The sequence below is a fragment of the Phoenix dactylifera genome, chromosome 7, assembly GCF_051530095.1.
Source record: "Phoenix dactylifera cultivar Ajwa chromosome 7, Ajwa_hap1_PhDact_Kaust_v1.1, whole genome shotgun sequence".
NCBI classification, from domain to species: domain Eukaryota; kingdom Viridiplantae; phylum Streptophyta; class Magnoliopsida; order Arecales; family Arecaceae; genus Phoenix; species Phoenix dactylifera.
The window spans coordinates 1,844,293-1,863,276 of NC_143196.1; the positions used below are offsets into that span (position 1 = coordinate 1,844,293).

General features: G+C 42.0%; 2 protein-coding genes across 2 annotated transcripts; one reads left to right on the plus strand and one right to left on the minus strand.

Annotated features, from left to right (window-relative positions):
- The first annotated feature begins 1,796 nt into the window (after positions 1–1,796).
- LOC103707603 (scopoletin glucosyltransferase-like) lies at positions 1,797–3,626 on the plus strand. The gene has a single exon (XM_008792148.5). The coding sequence runs from the start codon at positions 1,844–1,846 to the stop codon at positions 3,296–3,298; it is 1,455 nt and encodes a 484-aa protein (XP_008790370.4). The 5' UTR covers positions 1,797–1,843; the 3' UTR covers positions 3,299–3,626.
- Positions 3,627–7,885: 4,259 nt separating this feature from the next.
- Positions 7,886–10,671, minus strand: LOC103707601 (cholesterol 22-hydroxylase CYP90B27-like). The gene is made up of 8 exons (XM_008792144.5): positions 10,361–10,671; positions 9,911–10,235; positions 9,647–9,799; positions 8,968–9,219; positions 8,795–8,887; positions 8,631–8,709; positions 8,452–8,558; positions 7,886–8,276 (listed from the first exon to the last, which is right to left on the minus strand). The coding sequence occupies exons 1-8, from the start codon at positions 10,567–10,569 to the stop codon at positions 8,043–8,045; spliced, it is 1,452 nt and encodes a 483-aa protein (XP_008790366.2). The 5' UTR covers positions 10,570–10,671; the 3' UTR covers positions 7,886–8,042.
- Between the last annotated feature and the right edge of the window lie 8,313 nt (positions 10,672–18,984).

The following is an 18,984-nucleotide window of genomic DNA, read 5'->3' on the forward strand; positions in this document are numbered from 1 at the left end:
TTTGGTATTAGCTGTTTGAGGATCCCAAATTCAAACTCCTCCGGCTCAATTTGGAAGAACATCCACCGTCTCCACCATCAGCCACCACATTTGCTTCCCTAGATGGTAACTAATTGTTAGGTCATAATCATTTAATAGTTCCAACCATCTCCTTTGCCTCAACTTCAACTCGTTCTGAATAAAGATATATTTTAAACTTTTATGGTCTGTGAAAACCTCATAGTGTTCCCTATACAAATAATGCCTCCAAATCTTCAGAGCAAAAATTACAATTGCCAACTCCAAGTCATGCATAGGATAGTTCTGCCCGTAAGACTTTAAATATCTTGAGGCAAAAGCTATTACCTTCCCATTCTGCATCAAAACATACCTAAGTCCCTTGCGAGATGCATTACTGTATATGGTAAAATCTCATATTCCAGATGGAATAATTAGCACTCAAGCTATCGCCAACCATCTTTTTAGTCATCTCTGAGTCAAGCGGGATAAATGCATGGCAATATGAGAGAATCCTTCAACAAATCTTCAGTAATAACCTGGCATTCCTAAAAAGTTGCATACCTCAGATACATTGAAAGGTCTTTTCTACTCAACTACAGATTCCACATTCTTTGGGTCCATATAAATACCTTCCTTGGAGATCTTATGTACGAGAAAGGTAACACTGTCCAACCAAAACTCACACTTTGATAGCTTAGTATAAAGCTTTCTATCTCTAAGAGTTTGTAACACTATCCTCAGATGTTCCTCATATTCTTGTGAGCTATTTGAATAAATCAAAATCTCATTAATGAATACTACAACAAACTGGTCTAAATAAGGTTTGAATACTCGGTTAATAAGGTCCATGAAAGCAGTTGGCACATTTGTAAACCCAAACGACATGACCAAAAATTCACAATGTCCATACCAGGTTCGAAAAGCTATTTTTGGTACATCTTCAACCTCTATCTTCAATTTGTAATAGCCGGAATGAAGATCAAATTTTGAGAAAACTTTGGTCCATTGTAACTGATCAAATAAATCATCAATTCTGGGTAAGGGGTATTTATTCCGAAATGTCAGCTTCTTCTTTCTCCTTTCTTCTCCTCCCGCAAAGCCGGCGGCACCGGAAGGAGCCAGCCCATGGTGGCCGTGAGAGGGAGCCTGAGAGGGGGCCGGGCCACGGCCGGCGGCGGCCGCGCTTCTTCTTCTTTCTTCTCCTCCAGTGACGCTGTCCTTCGGAGGGTGGAGAATTAATGACCCGTTAAAAATATTTTCATATCAAAATTATTTTTTCAATTTATTAGGAGATTTATGGTGTCTACATAAATTTCATGGCACTGTTTGCCCTAGTTTGTAAACAAACTGGCATTGGAAATAGTTTTGTGTTGGAGGGAGTTGATGTAATAATCAAAATATAGTTTTCATTTGGATAGTCATTTTTGGACAACACCATAACTCATGCAGATTTCAAACGTCAAAAATTTCTAGGGCTGAGTTCATTTAAGCTTTGCGGTTGTGCCCTCAATTTCTATGATCCTGTAAACTAAATCCTGTAGTGGCCTGTGGTCAGAATTATATATATATTATCATTATTATTTTCCTTGAGGAAAAGTAAATGTTTAAAACGGAAAACACCCAAAATGTTTACGGGACTTAATCGTTATTTTCTTTAAAATAATAAAAATAGAAACAGATGGATAGACTCTGATTCCCGTTGCCCGTTTCCCGTTTCCCGTTTCCCGTCACTCCTGGGCGGGTTCGATAGGAGGCGGCCACGATATAAATGATAATCGAACGCTATCGTCTATCCACATCCAAGAAGACAAGAAGAATAGGAGAAGAGGGGAAGGCAGCAGCCATGGCTTCCCAAACTCAAGAGCAACGACCCCTTCATCTGGTCTTCTTCCCATTCCTAGCCACAAGCCACATGATCCCCATGCTGGAGACCGCCGTCATCGCCGCCGAGCGCGGCGTCAAGGCCACCTTCGTTACCACCCCGGCCAATGCCCACCTCCTCCAACCAACCCTCGACCGTGCCAACTCCCTCCACCAGCCCCCCATGGAACTCCGCATCATCCCCTTCCCCGCCGCCGACCACGGTGTCCCCGACGGCTGCGAGAACATCACCGCCCTCCCCGACTTCTCCAGTTGTGGCAACTTCTTCCGTGCCGTCTTCGCCCTCCGCAAGCCCCTCGACGACCTCCTCTGCGACCTCCGCCCCGTCGACGCCCTCGTCTCCGACGCCCTTTTCCCCTGGACCACCTCCCTCGCCGCCGATCACGGCGTCCCCCGCCTCATCTTCCAGGTCACCGGCCTCTTCTCCGTCTGCGCCGTCAACGACCTCGACATCCACCGCCCCTACGAGTCCGTCTCCTCCCGCTCCGAACCCTTCTCCATCCCGGGCTTCCCCCACCCCATCAAGTTCACCCGCGCGGAGCTCCCGGAAGTCTTCGACTTCCCTTACATGCTGGGTCTCCTCCGCGAGGCCGAGCTCACCAGCTACGGCGTCATCGTCAACAGCTTCTACGCCTTCGAGCCCGACTACGCCGAGCACTACTACAAGGTGGGCCTCAGGAAGGTATTCGTCGTCGGCCCGGTCAACCTCGCCGGAGCCAGACCACCGTCGACGGAGAAAAAAGAGGACGGCGGCCGCGACGCCACCCTGAGGTGGCTGGACGAGAAGGAGGACGACTCGGTGGTGTACATATCCTTCGGGACAACGTGCCGGTTCAGCGACGAGCAGTTCCGGGAGCTGGCGCTTGGGCTGGAGTCGAGCGGCCACCCATTCGTGTGGAAGGTGCGCAGCGGCGGCGGGGGAGGAGATGAGTGGATGCCGGAGGGTTACGAGAAGAGAGTCGCCGGACGGGGCCTGGTGGTGAGAGGATGGGCCCCGCAGGTGGAGATCCTGTCGCACCGGGCGGTGGGGGGGTTTGTGGTCCAATGCGGGTGGAACGCGGTGATGGAGGGGGTGTGCAGCGGGGTGGCTTTGGCCACTTGGCCCCTCCACTCTGACCACTTCGTGTCAGAAAAGTTACTGGTGGACGTGCTCAAGATAGCGAAGCCCGTGTGGGAGGGGTTCCAGAGCGTGACCGACGGCGAGAAGGCGGTGGTGCCAGCGAACGCGGTGGCGAGGGCGGTGGCGTGGCTCGTCGGCGGCGGGGAGGAAGTGGCGGCCATGAGAAGAAGGGTGCGAGAGCTGGCGAAATTGGGCAGGAGGGCGGTGGCGGAGGGCGGCTCGTCGTACGAAGATATGAGCCGTCTGGTCGAGGGGCTCATGGCTTGCCGGGAGGAGCGTGAAAAGTCACAGGCGTAACGTCTGATGAAGTGGGATGCAAATCAAACCATGTACCAATCGTGCGCGTACGTGGAGTTGTGTCTGTAGTTTTTATTTTAAATAAATCTTATTTATTTGCTGGTATGTACTAGCCGTTGGTAGTGAGTTGTGTGTTATCAAATCTTTAAGAGCCAGTTGTGTGTGTACCGCTCTTATGTAAGTGGTGCCATGCAAATGGGTGTAATGCCGTATTTGTAGGCCTACATATGAGTTTTGGTTTTATTTAAATATCAATGCATGAGACGAAACATGTACGTGTTCTGTTCCTCTCTTTAAAATAAACGCAACAAAGTTATTTTTTTGTGTCCTCCTTTTTCTGCTGAGTGGTGAAGAAGAAGCTCTACTATTCTTGAAGTTATTCAAGATGCATGAATTTGATGGATAATATATTATTACAAAAAAAAATTATTTTGGAATATTATGTTGATATATGATCTTATTATGGATATAATTTATTAATTTTGACTCTGTATGATTTTATAACTGAAATATAAAATTTAGAACTATTTGAATTTTGGCATGGCTATGTTGAGGACCTCTCCAACGGGGCCTAATACGTTCGCACATAATTGGTCCAGAAAGTTGTGTCCAAGATAATTAGTGACATACCACCAATAGACCATCAGTCTTGAAAGACTTTCCTGCAACATGATGCACAACTCACTGCAAGAAGATTAGTCACTGTTATGATCTTGCCACAAGTTAATATGACCATAGCTCAGGATCAATAAGATAATTTGAATATTTAAAAAAAATTGAATCCATAAACAAAATTTAATATTTTAATAAAAATTTGATTCATATATTGGTACTGTATATATGCTTATTTTCTCTAAATTATTATCTATTTGATTGTCTGATTTTGTTTAATTAAAATGATCATTGCTTATTGGACAGTTTAGCTCGTTATACAATTTTTATATTTTTACAGATTCAGAGAACTAGCTCGATCAATCGGAGTTTCCAATATGGAAGAGCGATTAGTAGAACTTTGGCGCAAGTTATCTTAAAATAAAGTTTATTTAAATTGATGTACTAACTCAATAAGCAACATAATACCTCTGAGTGGGGTCAAAGCATGTCAGATATTTAATTAAAACACAAAATAATGACTAAAAAAAATAAATCACAAATAAGCATATTTTACTTTTGAAATTTGTTAAGCTTTTTTTTACAAAAACTTTGAAACCAAAATTCCAACATAAATTGGCTAGGGCCACGAAACCTAGTAACATGGGTTGCACAAAATGTCAAACACTACTATTATTAACTATCGATGGTACGGTGTCCAAATACCACAATTCTAATCACCGGTGGTACGGTGTCGAAACTGGTTTCTCACAAATACAACTCGATAGGGCCAACGAATAATCTCCATTGGCGGGGCCAGAACATAACCATGCTGGGAATACATACATACAAAATAAATAACTTGCCTAGTCAAACCATTGCACATATTTCATAGCATAATTTTCAAATAGTATTTAACGTGCCTGACCCATTTTACTAAGTACAAAATAAATATCAAAATTTAATCAACTAACTCATTACACTTTGAAGTATTAGGTTACTTACCTTTTTTCGCTTTAAATCCCAGCTCATGCAAACTTGTCAGATACATCTATTTAATATCATTAAAATATTATTAATTTTAACATAATTTTAAAAGTCAAAGTTAAATATTACAGTCTCATACCTCCAGATCAGTTCGGTCCGAGCAAGAAGGATTCAACGGATTAGAGGTGAAGATCAAAAGTGGTCAAATCTAGCTGGGGCTGAAGTGATGGCCGGTCTAGCGCTTGGGTACCGGGGCGATTCGAGATTTTCAAATTGGGTCAACTTGGATCCAAGTTAGAAGAAGGACAGGGCTTACACTAGGATCCCCGAGCTTGTCTGGAGGAAGAAAAAGGAGGAGGGAGAATCTCAACTTGGATCTGGATTTGGTCTGATCCTGGTCTTAGGCTTGAAACTAATTGTTCGGATCGACCATCAGAGAAAAGGTCTGAATCTAGTCAGAATGTGTGCTTCGTGTTTATGTCACAACTCAGGACCTCACACAAAATGACTAGTTGGAAGGTAATATTTAGGCTCTTTGATCCTGTATAAGTACCCAAAATCTATCTAGCGAATAACCGATGTGGGACTAAACACAAGTCCGCACGGGTCCTCATATACTCCCCCCATTCAAGTTCTGACATCCTCGTCAGGCTAAGAGTTCAAATCCATTCAAATCTAATCAGAAACACCAAGATCGGCTCGTAGTCTGTCCCAATAGATTCGTGCTGCAGTGTCCCCTAATCCACATAGGTTATGAGCTGCGTTCGCTCTGATACCATTATGTCACAACTTACGACCTCACCCAAAATGACTAGTTGGAAGGTATTATTTGGGTTCTTTGATTCTGTATAAGTATCCAAGATCTACCTAACGAATAACCGATGTGAGACTAAACATATACCCACACGGGTCCTTCCAGTTGTTGGGAGGAAAAGAACTCTAAGATGTTGCTCAACAAAAGCTCGACGGAAGAAAATGGATTTTGCAAGGTAATGCATAACTGTAGGATGTTGCTCAACAAAAGCTCGACGGAATAAAAAGTATTTTAGAGTTGGTCTACTTCTTCAAAAGATGACACAATCCTTTTTTTGTTTCTATTCTGGCTTGTATACAGCTAACAGATTGTTATCTTCTTTGCTTTCTCATGAGTTTATTTAGTTAGAACTGATACCTGCAGTTATGATCTAACAGACTTTCTATTTTCTGTAACTTATTCTCTCAATAATTACTAATTCTTTTAATAAAATCGGCTTTTGCCTCTCTTAGTGTATTTAAAAAAAAAAACTCCGCTTTCAAAACCAAATCTTTGCCGTAGAAAATTTGAAAAAAGAAAAGAAAAGTTACGGGCGCCAAATCACTGCTCGCCATATGGTAATGATGAAGAAACCTCAGATCATCTCCTCCCAAATCATTTAGGCAAAAGGGCGCGGGACTATTTGGTACCATCAATTTGTTGGGCTCTTTGGAAAGACTGGAATAGTAGAATTTTCCGCCTCGACGCTCACATCCACAAAAACAAAACTGGAATTCATTTTCGTAGTACTTGATGCTCCAATGAAGAGCCAGAGAATCTCGTTCTTGCTTGAGAAACGACAAAAGTAGTAGTCTAAACTCCTTGGAACTCGGGCCGGTTTTGGCGGTCTCATATTCTATACAGCACACTCCTCGTAAATAGCCCTTCTCAATAAATTCCAAGTGGACCTCCCTCACATTTTTTAGGAAAATAATTTTGGTCAGACTACCCCATTATTTACTGTGGAGGGAGGATAATGAAAATATTGGAGAGAACAATCACATCAAGATTAATTACATTCACGGACTTGCAAAGAATCCAAGAAAGGTAACTCAAATACCCAGATAGAAATGAAGTATTAATAAAATACTCTATAATAAATTTTATCCCATTTGACGTTGGGTTTATCTTTCTGATTATGAGAGGCTAATTCCTATCCTTTAGCGTGTGCCTGTATCATGCTAGATTTATGTTTTTTTTTTTTAGATTAGAAAGGGCTAGTGCTCACCTTCCGTCATAAGCCACTCTGTCCATAGGTAGACGTGAAAATCGAGTTGAGTTGGACCGCGTGCAAGTTCGATTAGATATAGAATAGGTTAAAAAATGAGATTGTCCGCTCATCAAAACCGAAAAAAAAAAAGCCTAACCTGCTAGATATAGGCTAGATTTGGACATTCAATAGGCTATCTATGAATTTAATCATTGCATATTTTTTACAATCCAAGTTGCTGAAATTTCTCACCATTTAGGTATAGGACATATTTTGGTTGAGAAAAAGAATAAATTTAAATGAGCTCTTATGGTTATTTAAAGAGGCATCTGTCTATCACGCTTTGACCCGAGCATGTGATGGATGGCCATGCATCCTCTGAGATCTGTCTTTCCATTCATGTACATTTATGTCAATCCAAACTTAGAGTGTGTTAGAGACAAATAAACTAATGCATTAATTCAAAAAAATAATCTATAATTAATAAATATGTAAAAAATAAAAGACAAACTTTGCATGTCCTATATGGTTAATCCCTAAACATATGCCGTCGCCTATCATGTGCTCTACCTAGCCATTGAGTCGAGCGCGATAAATAAAGTGGCATCAAAGCTTTGTGTGAATCCATATGGATGTGCTTTTAATTTCACATCAATTATTCGTCAAAATTTTTTTGAATATTTATATAAGATTAATAGAGTTAAAAAATATCTTTTGACTAGCATTTTTTTTGGATGAAATTCTAGTATAATACATGATATAAGAGTGGATCAGCGTATGACCCACGCAGATTTTGTGCGATTAGCTTTGAATAGGCATAGACAAAGAAAATAAAAGAAAATTAATTAGCCAGTTTTAATAATAAGACAAATGAAGCAAAGAATAAAGAGAGACTTGGCTGAGGCGGACCATGTATACGTTTTGATAGTTTGAGGGATGGATTGCACATCACATTTGATTTTCACATGATTGAAGGATTTGCGCACAAAAGAAGGCCATTCCCTGGTTGGGACAACAACGTGGAGCAAATTTATTTCATTGGATTGCAACGATCAAACATGTCCGGGAGGACACTACCATTCCAACATCCGGCTCCTAGCGAACAGAATGAAAGTAGCCACCGGTGCCTTCAATATCAATACATGGCGTCGCCACCAATTGCTTCATGGCTTTTCTTCGTTGAGGGGCCGGACCTTAATCGGTAAGCCCTTGGGAAAACCAAGGAAAGGGAAGGAGACGGGGTAGTCATGCTCTGCTAACTCCCACCTATACTTTTGCACAAGGTGGTGAAGGAAAACAGCCAGCTCAAGCTTGGCAAGCTCTGCTCCAGGACACAGGCGTGGACCGCCGCTGAACGACATCACGTTGCAATTCTTCGTCACGGTCGCAGAGATGGCCTGCAAGAAATTTGATGGTCAGGCAATCCAAAATGACATTTCTTCATTGCTACACAGACAGCAAAATCGAACGACAAAAAAAAAAAGGTGGCATTCCCCTGCGTTGCTGCATACGTGATTGGGCTTCGCCGGGGTGTTGTGTAAGTAGAGTGTTTGGTATGTTCAAAGTACTGACCTGCCATCTCCATGGATTGTAGCTCTGTGGGTCATCGTATATGGAAGGATCCAGATGTGCTGCTGAAATAATTGGAACTACCTCCCACCCGCATGGAATGTCAAAACCTTCATGAATTAAAAGAAAGATCAGCAAGGCACAACGGAGACCAGAGAAAACCCTCGAGAGCACAGAATTACCTTTATACTGGACATCTTTGATGGCCCTTCTATGCAAGAACTTTACAATGTTGCCCAGCCTAAGAGTTTCATTGATCACCTAACAACAATCCATTTTTTCTAGTTCAGCTGCCAATTCTAGCTTCCTTTCTCATAAGGTAACAGTGAGGTGTAGGAGAACTTACACAATGAGTGAACTCCATCTGTTTGTAGTCATCCCAGTTGAGTCCAGTCTCCCCCTTTTCCCTCTTCATCCTTGCAATTTCTCTGTGCTCTTCCTGTGAAGCTTCTTACCGTTACGTAACAGAAGTTATAAGCAATAACTGTATGCTCGCAAAAAAGGGGAATCGATGCTCACTCGCAATTGGTCGGCTGCTTTGGGGCAAGACTCGAGAAAATAGATGGCGAGGGAGATGGCGGCGGAGGATGTTTCATGACCGGCGAAGAGCATGCTCAGTATCAGATCAAGTATCTGTTCTTTCGCGAGGTTGGGCTGCTTGGCAACTGACGCAAGGAGGTCATCCTGCTCGAGGCCCTCACAATTTTCATCAACCTTTTTGATCCTCTCGTCCAGCTTTTGGCCCATGATCTTGAGGATTGTGGCCCTCGACTGCGAAGCAAATAAAAAACACCAAATGGAATTATTGAATGATGTCTCCAAGCTCACAGCAGCTGATAGGGATGACAATGCTTAACTGTTTAATCAATTTAACTTGTTTCATCCTGTTATAGATCGAGCTAGATTTTTTGTTCAATAAAATGGCCAGATTCAGATCTGAATTTTTTATCCGTTTGATAATCATGTAGTAAATTTGTTTTATTCCACACCTTAATCCGAACTTTAAAAAAAAAAAAAGAAGAGTTTAGTATCCTTCATCATTTCCTTACTAATTTCAAATTAAAATTTATATTGTACAGTAGGATCCGAATCTTTAGGTTGCCATAAGGAAATCTCATACCAGTTATTGCATCCAAATCGTAGATGTTAAGAACATAATCGATATTATGAACTAGATCGAGAAGTATAATTACCATACCTGCAAGGCTTTTCTATAGGCCGTTCCCGGCAAGTTCAAAGGAATGGATGCCATTCCCTTCATGAAAGTGATGTATTCTCTCCTTAGTTGCTCGGTCTCCGGCATTCCCGGATCCAGGCTCATCAAATGCTTCACCATCAAATTGAATGCAAACTAGAGCCAGACACAGACCACAACAAGCATTTCTCAGACGCCCATGGCCAAAAGTTTCTACAACACTATGTTACAAAGAGGAGATCTTTAGTTAGCTAAAACCATGAGTACCTTCTTCCCTTGCTCTTGGGCAGAGAAGGTGGAGTTCGGCTTCCAGGAGTCAAGAATCTTGATGGCCTGTAGCTCGATGTCACCTAAGAAGTAAGTCCTCAGCTTGACGTTGCTCATGAAGTTGACAGCGATGGACCTCATCTCACGGTGGATGTCTCCCACCAGAGCCAGCATCGACCACCTCCCCATGATCTCTGCGATACTTGTGGGGCAGCTGTTCTCAAACAATCTCCCCTCGCTCTGTAGAATGAACCGATTGAAGTCCGGGTCGGCCGACACGATCGTCGGCTTCCCCAGCAAGTTCATCCTAAAAATTTTCCCATACCTGCTAAGAACGAAAAAAAAAAAATGTTACACAACCTACCTACACTTTGATGTGAATTTGAGACTGATTTAACTAAGATATATATATATATATCTATATATTTTTTTTGGTTGCAAGGGAGAGACTTGGCTATGTGCTGATCCATGAACCCTCCTAAGGAGGCTGAGGAATGAGGCTGCATGAAGGAGATGGTTTCGCCGATGAGAGGCCATCCCAAATTCCCTTGCGGGAGTTTGAGTCGCTTGTTATCTGTCTTTCCGCTTCTCCTAAAGGTGAAGAAGATGATGAGAGCTACGAGAGTTAGGGAGAGCAGTAGGAGAAGCTCCGGTGCCATGGAGGCTGCTCTGTCTCTCTCTATCCCTCTCTGTCTCTCTCTGTGTTTTCGGCTGGTGTTCGCAGAGATGCCTGATGCTAGTATTTGTTTCGTGGAAAAGATTTCCTGTGTTATTAACTGATGAGTTGAGCTACCTACCTTGTCTGCGGACCCGACACGTGTGCTTCAGAATGTGTATTTAGGTGGCCAATAAATGGATAGGGGTAGACGAGGATTAACCTTCCCGCGTACAAATCCACCATTGGATCACCCACTGCACAGCTCTCAAAGTACTCCGAGCATTATTCACTGCACAGCTCTTAAAGCCATCGGTGGGTTATCCAATGATGCATTTGCACAAAGAAAGGTAGATTTTCTTTCATACGGCAATTCCCAAGTTAGAAAGGCCCATGAAGTAACTAGCAGTCCTCGCGAGGGGCGCACGTGTTTGATGGGAGTCAAGTTGATATGTAGAGGGCATATGACAGGATGAGATGAGACTTCGTCACTTACTCCTTGGTGAGATTCGATTTTCCCCCACTATGGATCAGATGGATTCAGGGCTGCATTTTGATCCCATTATTTGTTTTATTGGTGATTGGGTCCCCCTCACAGTTCTTCGAGTCGTCAGTGGGGCTGAGGTAGGAGTGCCCCTTGTCCCCGATCCTATTCATCATCTATGCAGACACCTTATCTAGAGCTCTCTGCATAACTCCGTGATGCAGGAGGTGGAGGCCTACCGGCCGGCGTTGGGGTCGGTGTAGATCTCACATCTTCTATTTGCGAATGACCGCATGCTACTGGCTTGGGCGACTAAACGATCGGCTCATCCGAAGGATCCTAGGGGCCTACTATGCGATATCTGGACAGCAGGTGAACCTAGCAAAGTCAGCCATCTATTTTAGCCTGAAGATTAACCCAGGGATGAAGGCCTCCATCATGTGCATCATGGAGATTAGGGAGGAGGAGGGTACCTTGACATACCTAGGGTCCTTTTTACGGGTCGGCGGCTTCGCAAGAGGAGTGCTTTTCCATTGAGCGTGACGCCAGACGTAAATTGGAGGGTTGGCAGGCAAGCGCCCTGTCCATGATGGGTAGAGTCAATATGGTACAATCAATTCTGAGCTCGATCCCCATTATTTGCTATCAAATACTTTGGTGCCACTTGCAGCGCTGCAAAGCTTGGAGCGTCTATTTAGAAGCTTCATTTGGTGACAGTATAGGGACATCAACAGTCTTCACCTGCTAGCCTGGAGTCCATTTGTCAGCTGGCTAGTAGAGGGGGATTAAAAGTCCATTCATTGATTGGGCGTCAGGATTTTCTTACAACTAGGCTGGTGGCTAGGCTTCTTCTAGAGTCGAAGAGTATCTGGGGATCACTGTGGAGGACGAAGTATGAGGACTCGACCGATCCAAAAGTCTTTCGGACATGCCGAGGATGTTTCTTCATCTAGAGGGAGATCTGCGCCCTTCCCCCGATGGTATTTCCGACAATCAGATGGGAGATTGGGGACGGTCAGGCTATCGACGTGGTGGAGGACAAGTGGTTGTCCGAGGTACCACTAAGGGGATGGCCCACCTTGATCGACCATGGCTGGCTGGAGGGCTCCAAAGTATGTGATCTGTTTGTTTCGAGAAAGCAGAGGTGGGATGAGACTCTTGTCAGGCGAATGTTCAGAAAGCAGCTAGCGGAGCGGGTCCTGCCACTGTTGATCCTACATGGGAGGCAATGGACAGGGAAGTCTGGAGCCTGACTAAAAGGTCGGTGGTGAGAGCCTGGAACGAATTTGAAGTAGTCGAGAGGACTGCGACGTGACAGATTGAGGGGGGCTGCATCTGTAGGCTACGCAATCATCCACGTGTGGCCCCGTTTATTGGGAAGGTTGCTTGGGGCTGTCTGCCTATCGAAGGTGTCCTGTCTGGGTGGGGAGTGCGGATCCCCTTGGCATGTGCGGCGTGCTCGGAGGTGGAGGAGTCTATCTTCCATGCCCTTAATGAATGTCTGCGGGCTGATCTAATTTGGAGATGCGCCTCAACCTACCCCGACCTACAGCGTGGATGGACGTCGATTGAGGACTTTCTTAGCTTTCTGAAGGCCTCCTCGAGGCGGCTCAGCTTGTTGGAGAAAGGGACATGTGCTGCCTATCTGACCTACTACTATTTGCTAGATAGGAATACATGGATCTTTGAGGGCGGCAATGCACACCAGAGGGTGGTGGCAGATAGAGCTATTCTGCATGCGGCGGAGGTCCTTAGCATCTCTAAGTTATCGTCCGTTGAGTCGGGTAGAAGAATCTGGGGCTCCTACTCTGCTCTAGTAGCATCCAAAACAGTGCTTGTCTCCTACGAGCTCCCACCCCTTGGTTTCCTCAAGATAAACTTTTACGGTAGTGTTAACGAGGGAGGCGGCTGTGGTGGTGTGGGATTTGTCATCAGAGACCATGAGGCCAAACTAGTGGCGACCGGAGGTCGGAGGATCTTTGACACTTCCGTCATCAGCACCGAGCTCAGAGCCCCATGGGAGGGCATCATCTATGCAGGGCTTGTTTTAGGTGCTAATCACATTTTCCTCGAAAGGGATTCGGCTATGGTGATCAATTGGATCCGAGGTTAGGGTGGCGCTGATGATGAAAAACCCTTGCTCCACGACATTCGCAAGTTATTGGAAGGGTGTGGCTTCTATTAGGCCACGCATGTCTATAGAGAGGCCTACGGTGCCGCTGACTAGGCTACCTTCTTCACAGCTCATCACTCTAGTGATTTTATCTGGACTAACCACGGATCCGTGCCGGGGGCCACTACGTTTTATTCTTTTTTCTGATTTTGTTGGTAGTGTTCACACTCGTTACGTGTGAGCCGTCGTTGTAGCCAAAAAAATTAAATATGGTACCTGTTTAGCTTACTATAGTTCATTGGTGATTGGGAATCTTGTGGAGAGCTTCGAGAGTATGTAACAAGGCATGAACTACCGGTTAATTATTGGAACCTCGAAAAGAGTGATAACTACTAGCTACAACATGGAAAAAGAATAATGGAACATGAGGAAAAAGAGAAAATGATAAGAACACACAATATTTAGATGGTTTGATCTATTGATCTTCGTATATGAATAGAGATGATGCAAAAATTTTACTATAAAAATCTGGAGCTTATAGAGTATAATATTTTTTTGTAAGAACCAAGTTTTCTATGTATCTGATTTCTAGAACATTCAATTGCTTTCTTTTTATTAAAATTAAAATTAAAATTATTATTATATATATATATATATATATATATATATATATATATATATAGAGAGAGAGAGAGAGAGAGAGAGAGAGAGAGAGAGAGAGAGAGAGTTGATTTGGATTTTGGACATGAGCTGGTATTCTAAAATAATTAAATTAATTCGACGGGGCTCCGCCTCTGCAACTCATGGCTAATTAATCATACATCCCATATAAAATAAGTATAATAGTCTAAAGAGCTTGTAAACCCAAGGCATACCAAACACTATTTAATGGCCATTACCATCTTTTGATTTTTTTATTTTTTATTTTTTGCTTATAATCTTTGATTTGATTTGGAGCTCCTCTCCTGTATCGTCATTCTTTATATTTTTTTCAGTAAATAAGTGGGCTCCTAAACCTCTTTTTTTTTAACAAAATAGAAATAAATTAGAGCCCACTGAATTGATATTTGAACATTTTACACTAACCCATACTTGCGTTACACATGCCAAATACCAATTTGAGGATAGCGGACGGAATATCGCCACCTAAAGTGTCACCAAAATTAAATACTTAGAAAAACAGTAGTATCAAGTTTGGAACCAAGGACCTTCTTGTGGAGGAAAGCCAATGAGCTCAAACTTTCAACTTATTTTCGCTAAAAACATTTGAAGTGGAAAATGGTTTGATTGAATCACATAAATTTTCCGTCATGATTTGCATTACATACTAGCTAACTCGGAAGGATTATTCATTTTAAATTTTAATAGTCCTGCAAAAAATGTACTCAATAACCACAGATCTCTTCGGAGCACCACGGCCCATGCTTCCGGCTAAAATCCCGCGGCGACCTCCTCACGGCGCCTGCTGGTCCCTTAAATTGAACGAGAACGCTAATTCCTAAGAATGTAATAAAAAAAAGTTGGTCCAAATTATGTTTCTTCTCACCTCCATCCGTTTCCCAGCTTATAATCTGACACACCTCACGCAGTCACCATCTCGAGAATGAAACAACATTAAATGGGTATGGTCTATGCAGCCACTATCTCGAGAGCCCCGACATAGTCTTAGAAGACGGCACAAAAATTATATTTCGCGGACACCAAAGAAAATATATAAATATATTTTCTATTTTACCATATTTTTTTAGTAATCATTTTTTTAAAAAATTAAAAGTCAAAAAAATCTCCTTACGCCACCAAGGTGGTAGCCTAGTGGTACTGGGTAGCAATTCTAACCATAAGGTCCCAAGTTCGAATCGCTGCGGCGACGATTAAATTGTAGACCGAAGCTCATTACTTTGGCCACTGCTTGGACTTGTGGTGCAGGACCGCTCTTGAACCGCTAGTAGCCGGGGTGGTGTCGGGTGTGACGTACTCATACGTGGGACTCGAGCCAAAGCTCAGAGGAGTAGCTGAGCCGGGTCTACGAGTGGGGAGGGTATGAGTAAAACCGGTCGGAGTGCCCAACACACGGCCATTTCTGCCCGGATCGAACATTCTCCCGGCGGGGCGGGGGCTCAGTGGGGACTGCTACGCGGGGGTGGGCTTGTCCCTTCCTCCCCCCTACCCCTTTTTGCTTTAGCAAAAAAAAAAAAAAAAATCTCCTTACCAGTGATGCCATTAGCCTCGTGATTACAAATATATATATATGGCATATATTTTTTTCCATTTACATGGCATACCTTTTTTTTTTATTGATACACACTATGTAAGCAGATGATATACACTAAGCAAATTAATTATGTAACAAGTCAATACACAACTTTAGGTAAATTGATATATAGTATTCGGAACATAGTACTTCAGATGTTACACATTTAGTAAATTAGATAAAGTTAGGTAACTGTATACTATGTATTAATAATGATAAACACTATGTTGTGGAAGCTATATACCGATTTACTTAAAGACGTGTATTGGCTTGCAAAATGATTAATTTGTTTGATGTCTATTATTTGGCTCAGTAATATGTATTGATAAAAAGTATATTTTGGAAACTAAGTATTGATTTACTTAGAAGTATGTATTAGATCCCTGCTGAGTGTGCACTAAAGAGGCTTGCAATTTCTATTAGGAAGTAAATAAGTATTTATCACGTGGCTATGTAGTATATAAGAGCGTATATTGCTACGTATGTATTATTTGATCGTGTACTATATACTGACGAACACAATAATCTAAAAATTGTATATTGATTTTACTATATTAACTTGGTAAATGATTAATTTGGTTGATGCATGTCCCCAAGCCATGTAGTATACTAATAAAAAGCATGTCTTGAAAAAGAGAAAGGGAGAGGACGCCATGCTTTTCTTGTAATTACGAGATCGACGGCTCTAATAATAAGAAAAGTCTTTGACTTTTAGATTTCTTTTTTAAAATTGCTCACCCCATATGATTTTGAAGAGAACTCAAAAGGCAATTACTAGTTGGTTATCCGATCTTCCAGATCTTCTTATTAGCTCTCACTCTACTTCAGAATACTCGAGAAGGATCATCTCCACTCTAAGGTCGTCCAAAATAGCCTACATCTTCTTCTTCTTCTTCTTCTTCTTCTTCGTACAACGGCGGCTCACACTCTACGGGTGTAAATGCGGCCAACAAAATCCAAAAACAACAAAACAGCTAGAGAGTCCTATACACTGTCGCACTCCCTCCAATCAAAACCACCTGAGTGGTGAGCTGCATAAGGAAGCAACTCAGTCAGCTGCACAGTTGGCTTTTCTGTAAACATGTGTAGCCTGGTAGGCTCTATACTCTTGCATTAGTCTGCGAATCTCTACATCTTCAGGGAGCTGAATAGAACTGCAGATTGGGTATCCTTATTTGCGGCTAACCACTCAGGTGTTTTGTTTTGAGATCGCCTGGGTCAGCTCGTCTTCAATTACGGGATATTTTGCATGCTGATGCTTCTGGCTGCATTTATTTGAACTGTTTTTTTATAATGGGCCGTTAGGTCTGAGCCAGCCCATTATTAGATACCTGGACGGGCAGAATGCTATTCTTCCGAGTTAACACGACTGAAACCTCTAGCCTCTCGGGTAAATTAGCATTGAGCTAAGGCTCAAGTACCAGGACTGGTTAATTAGAAGGCAGAGGCATGCCCAAATTGGAGTTTTAGCGGACTTCCACATATTTGATTCCGTAGATTGGTTTACCCTCTCGAAAGTATCGATCAAATTCGTAAGAGATTGGCCTGCAATAACTCTGAGTGCAACGTACCCTGACAGAATTTTGTGGAGTTAGTAGAGAAAACATTCATTTTATATTAAAATATAAATCTAAATATTTGGAGAAAACATATCAACTTTATGTGTATTTATAGCTAGAAGATTACTTGATGAACAGCTCCACTTCGGATGTTTCTTTCTTTCTTTCTTTCTTTCTTTCTTTCTTTCTTTTTGCTTTCCTCTTTATAAGGGTAGGGGGCTGGCCAGATTTGAAACAAAGGTGCACGTCTTTGCTTTGCAGCATCACAAGTTCCTTACGCTAACTTGGTGCCAGTGTATCATGTTGCCATGATCTGGTTAATTCCCTATGTGTTCATACACCAATGCCAAGTATGATGCTATCGTCCAATGAACCATTGGATTGTTTGATTTTCAAAAGGTGCTTTAAGTTTATTAACCACTTTAATTTTTAATTTAACATTCATCTTTATTATCCATTTTAATTAATTTAACATTTTTAAATTTAAATTTATATATAAGTTTGCATTGATCCTCTAGCACCGTTACTCAAAAGAAAAATATATACTAGCTGCAACGAAAAGTGGTTTCTAACTCAGCCATTGTATTAAAAAAGGCATTGGGATCCATTAATTTGCCTATGGATGAAGTATTGTTTGTTTCTAACTCTTTCAAATTCCTCCTCTCAGCGGTAGCCAGCCTCTTTGTCTGTCGAGCAAACTTAACCTCTTTCTCTCTATTTTCCTCTGGAGCAACCTATTACCAAAACTGTATCTCCCTTTTTAATCCCAATATCCCTCTCTGATTTTTATTTCAAAATCTTGATATTAATTATTTTTATCTCTATTTTATATATTTATATAAATAATCATGACATACCTCTATCAGAAAATAAGATATATAATATAAATATTGTTAAAAATATCTTTCAATAAAATTATTGTACTTCCACTTGCTATATACTTGGCATATGCTATCAACATAGAACAATGATTTCAGAGGAGGCAAATACAAAGGGATATCAATATTATTGAAATATGGTAGGTTGCGCTTGTTTCTGTTATTAAAACACAAGCCATCACACGGTAATACGCTACAATGATTTCTGAGGGGTTCGTAATATAGGAACATCAATATTATTGGAACTATGGATAGAAGCAGCTATTTTGTTATTACACTGCAAACTACTTGAGTCTATGTTTCTGGTCCCGAGCCTCCAATTATGCTGAAGTGTTTAGACACATCTACCAAATTGCTACCACATATCAATCCATCCTTAAGTGATGAGATCTCCACTGATGAGTAATGCTCAATGCTCAAGGAATTAGGTTTTTTTCTTTTCAGGTGTTGGTGTGCCATTAGAGATTATAAAAAAAAAAGGAGAGTATTATAATATTTTTGATTTTTCTCTTGAGAAGTGCAGTTACATGATTATACAAGTATATAATGTATTCTTCTGATTTTATATTAAAGAAAAGTATTGGGTAAAATTAACCGGAGATGGGAGAAGGTTATATTATCGCAGGGCTACTCATAATAACATGGACCTGTTAAATATTTTTTTGTTCTAAGATTCTAGAGATTTTATTCACGGAATCCGGATTCACTCAGCCAACTTCAGAAATTTCAATTATATATAATAGATACAGCGGGTAGTTGCATCTACGTTCCCACCAACATATCCCCAACTTGTTGCATCGTCACATGAGCATGCTTATTTTCGTAGTAGTTAGCGAGTTGCCATTCCCCACAAGGCGAAGTTGGTTCGAGTACCGAGATGTGGTTTCTCGTGGCCCATGCATCCTTCCATCCCCAGACTCTGGGTGTTACGACAACTTAAAAGAAGAAAACAAAAGAATAAAGCCATTGAATCTCCACTACGGCACGCTCACGGGATCGAAAGTGCTATAATTTCAGGGCACCACAGCTCCAGTCCTCTGCAGCAAGGCCCCGCCTGCCACCTACTCCACACTTACCCCCGCCCTTTATCTTTTTTTTTAATCATAAAATTATATTAGTAGTAGGATGCTGTCT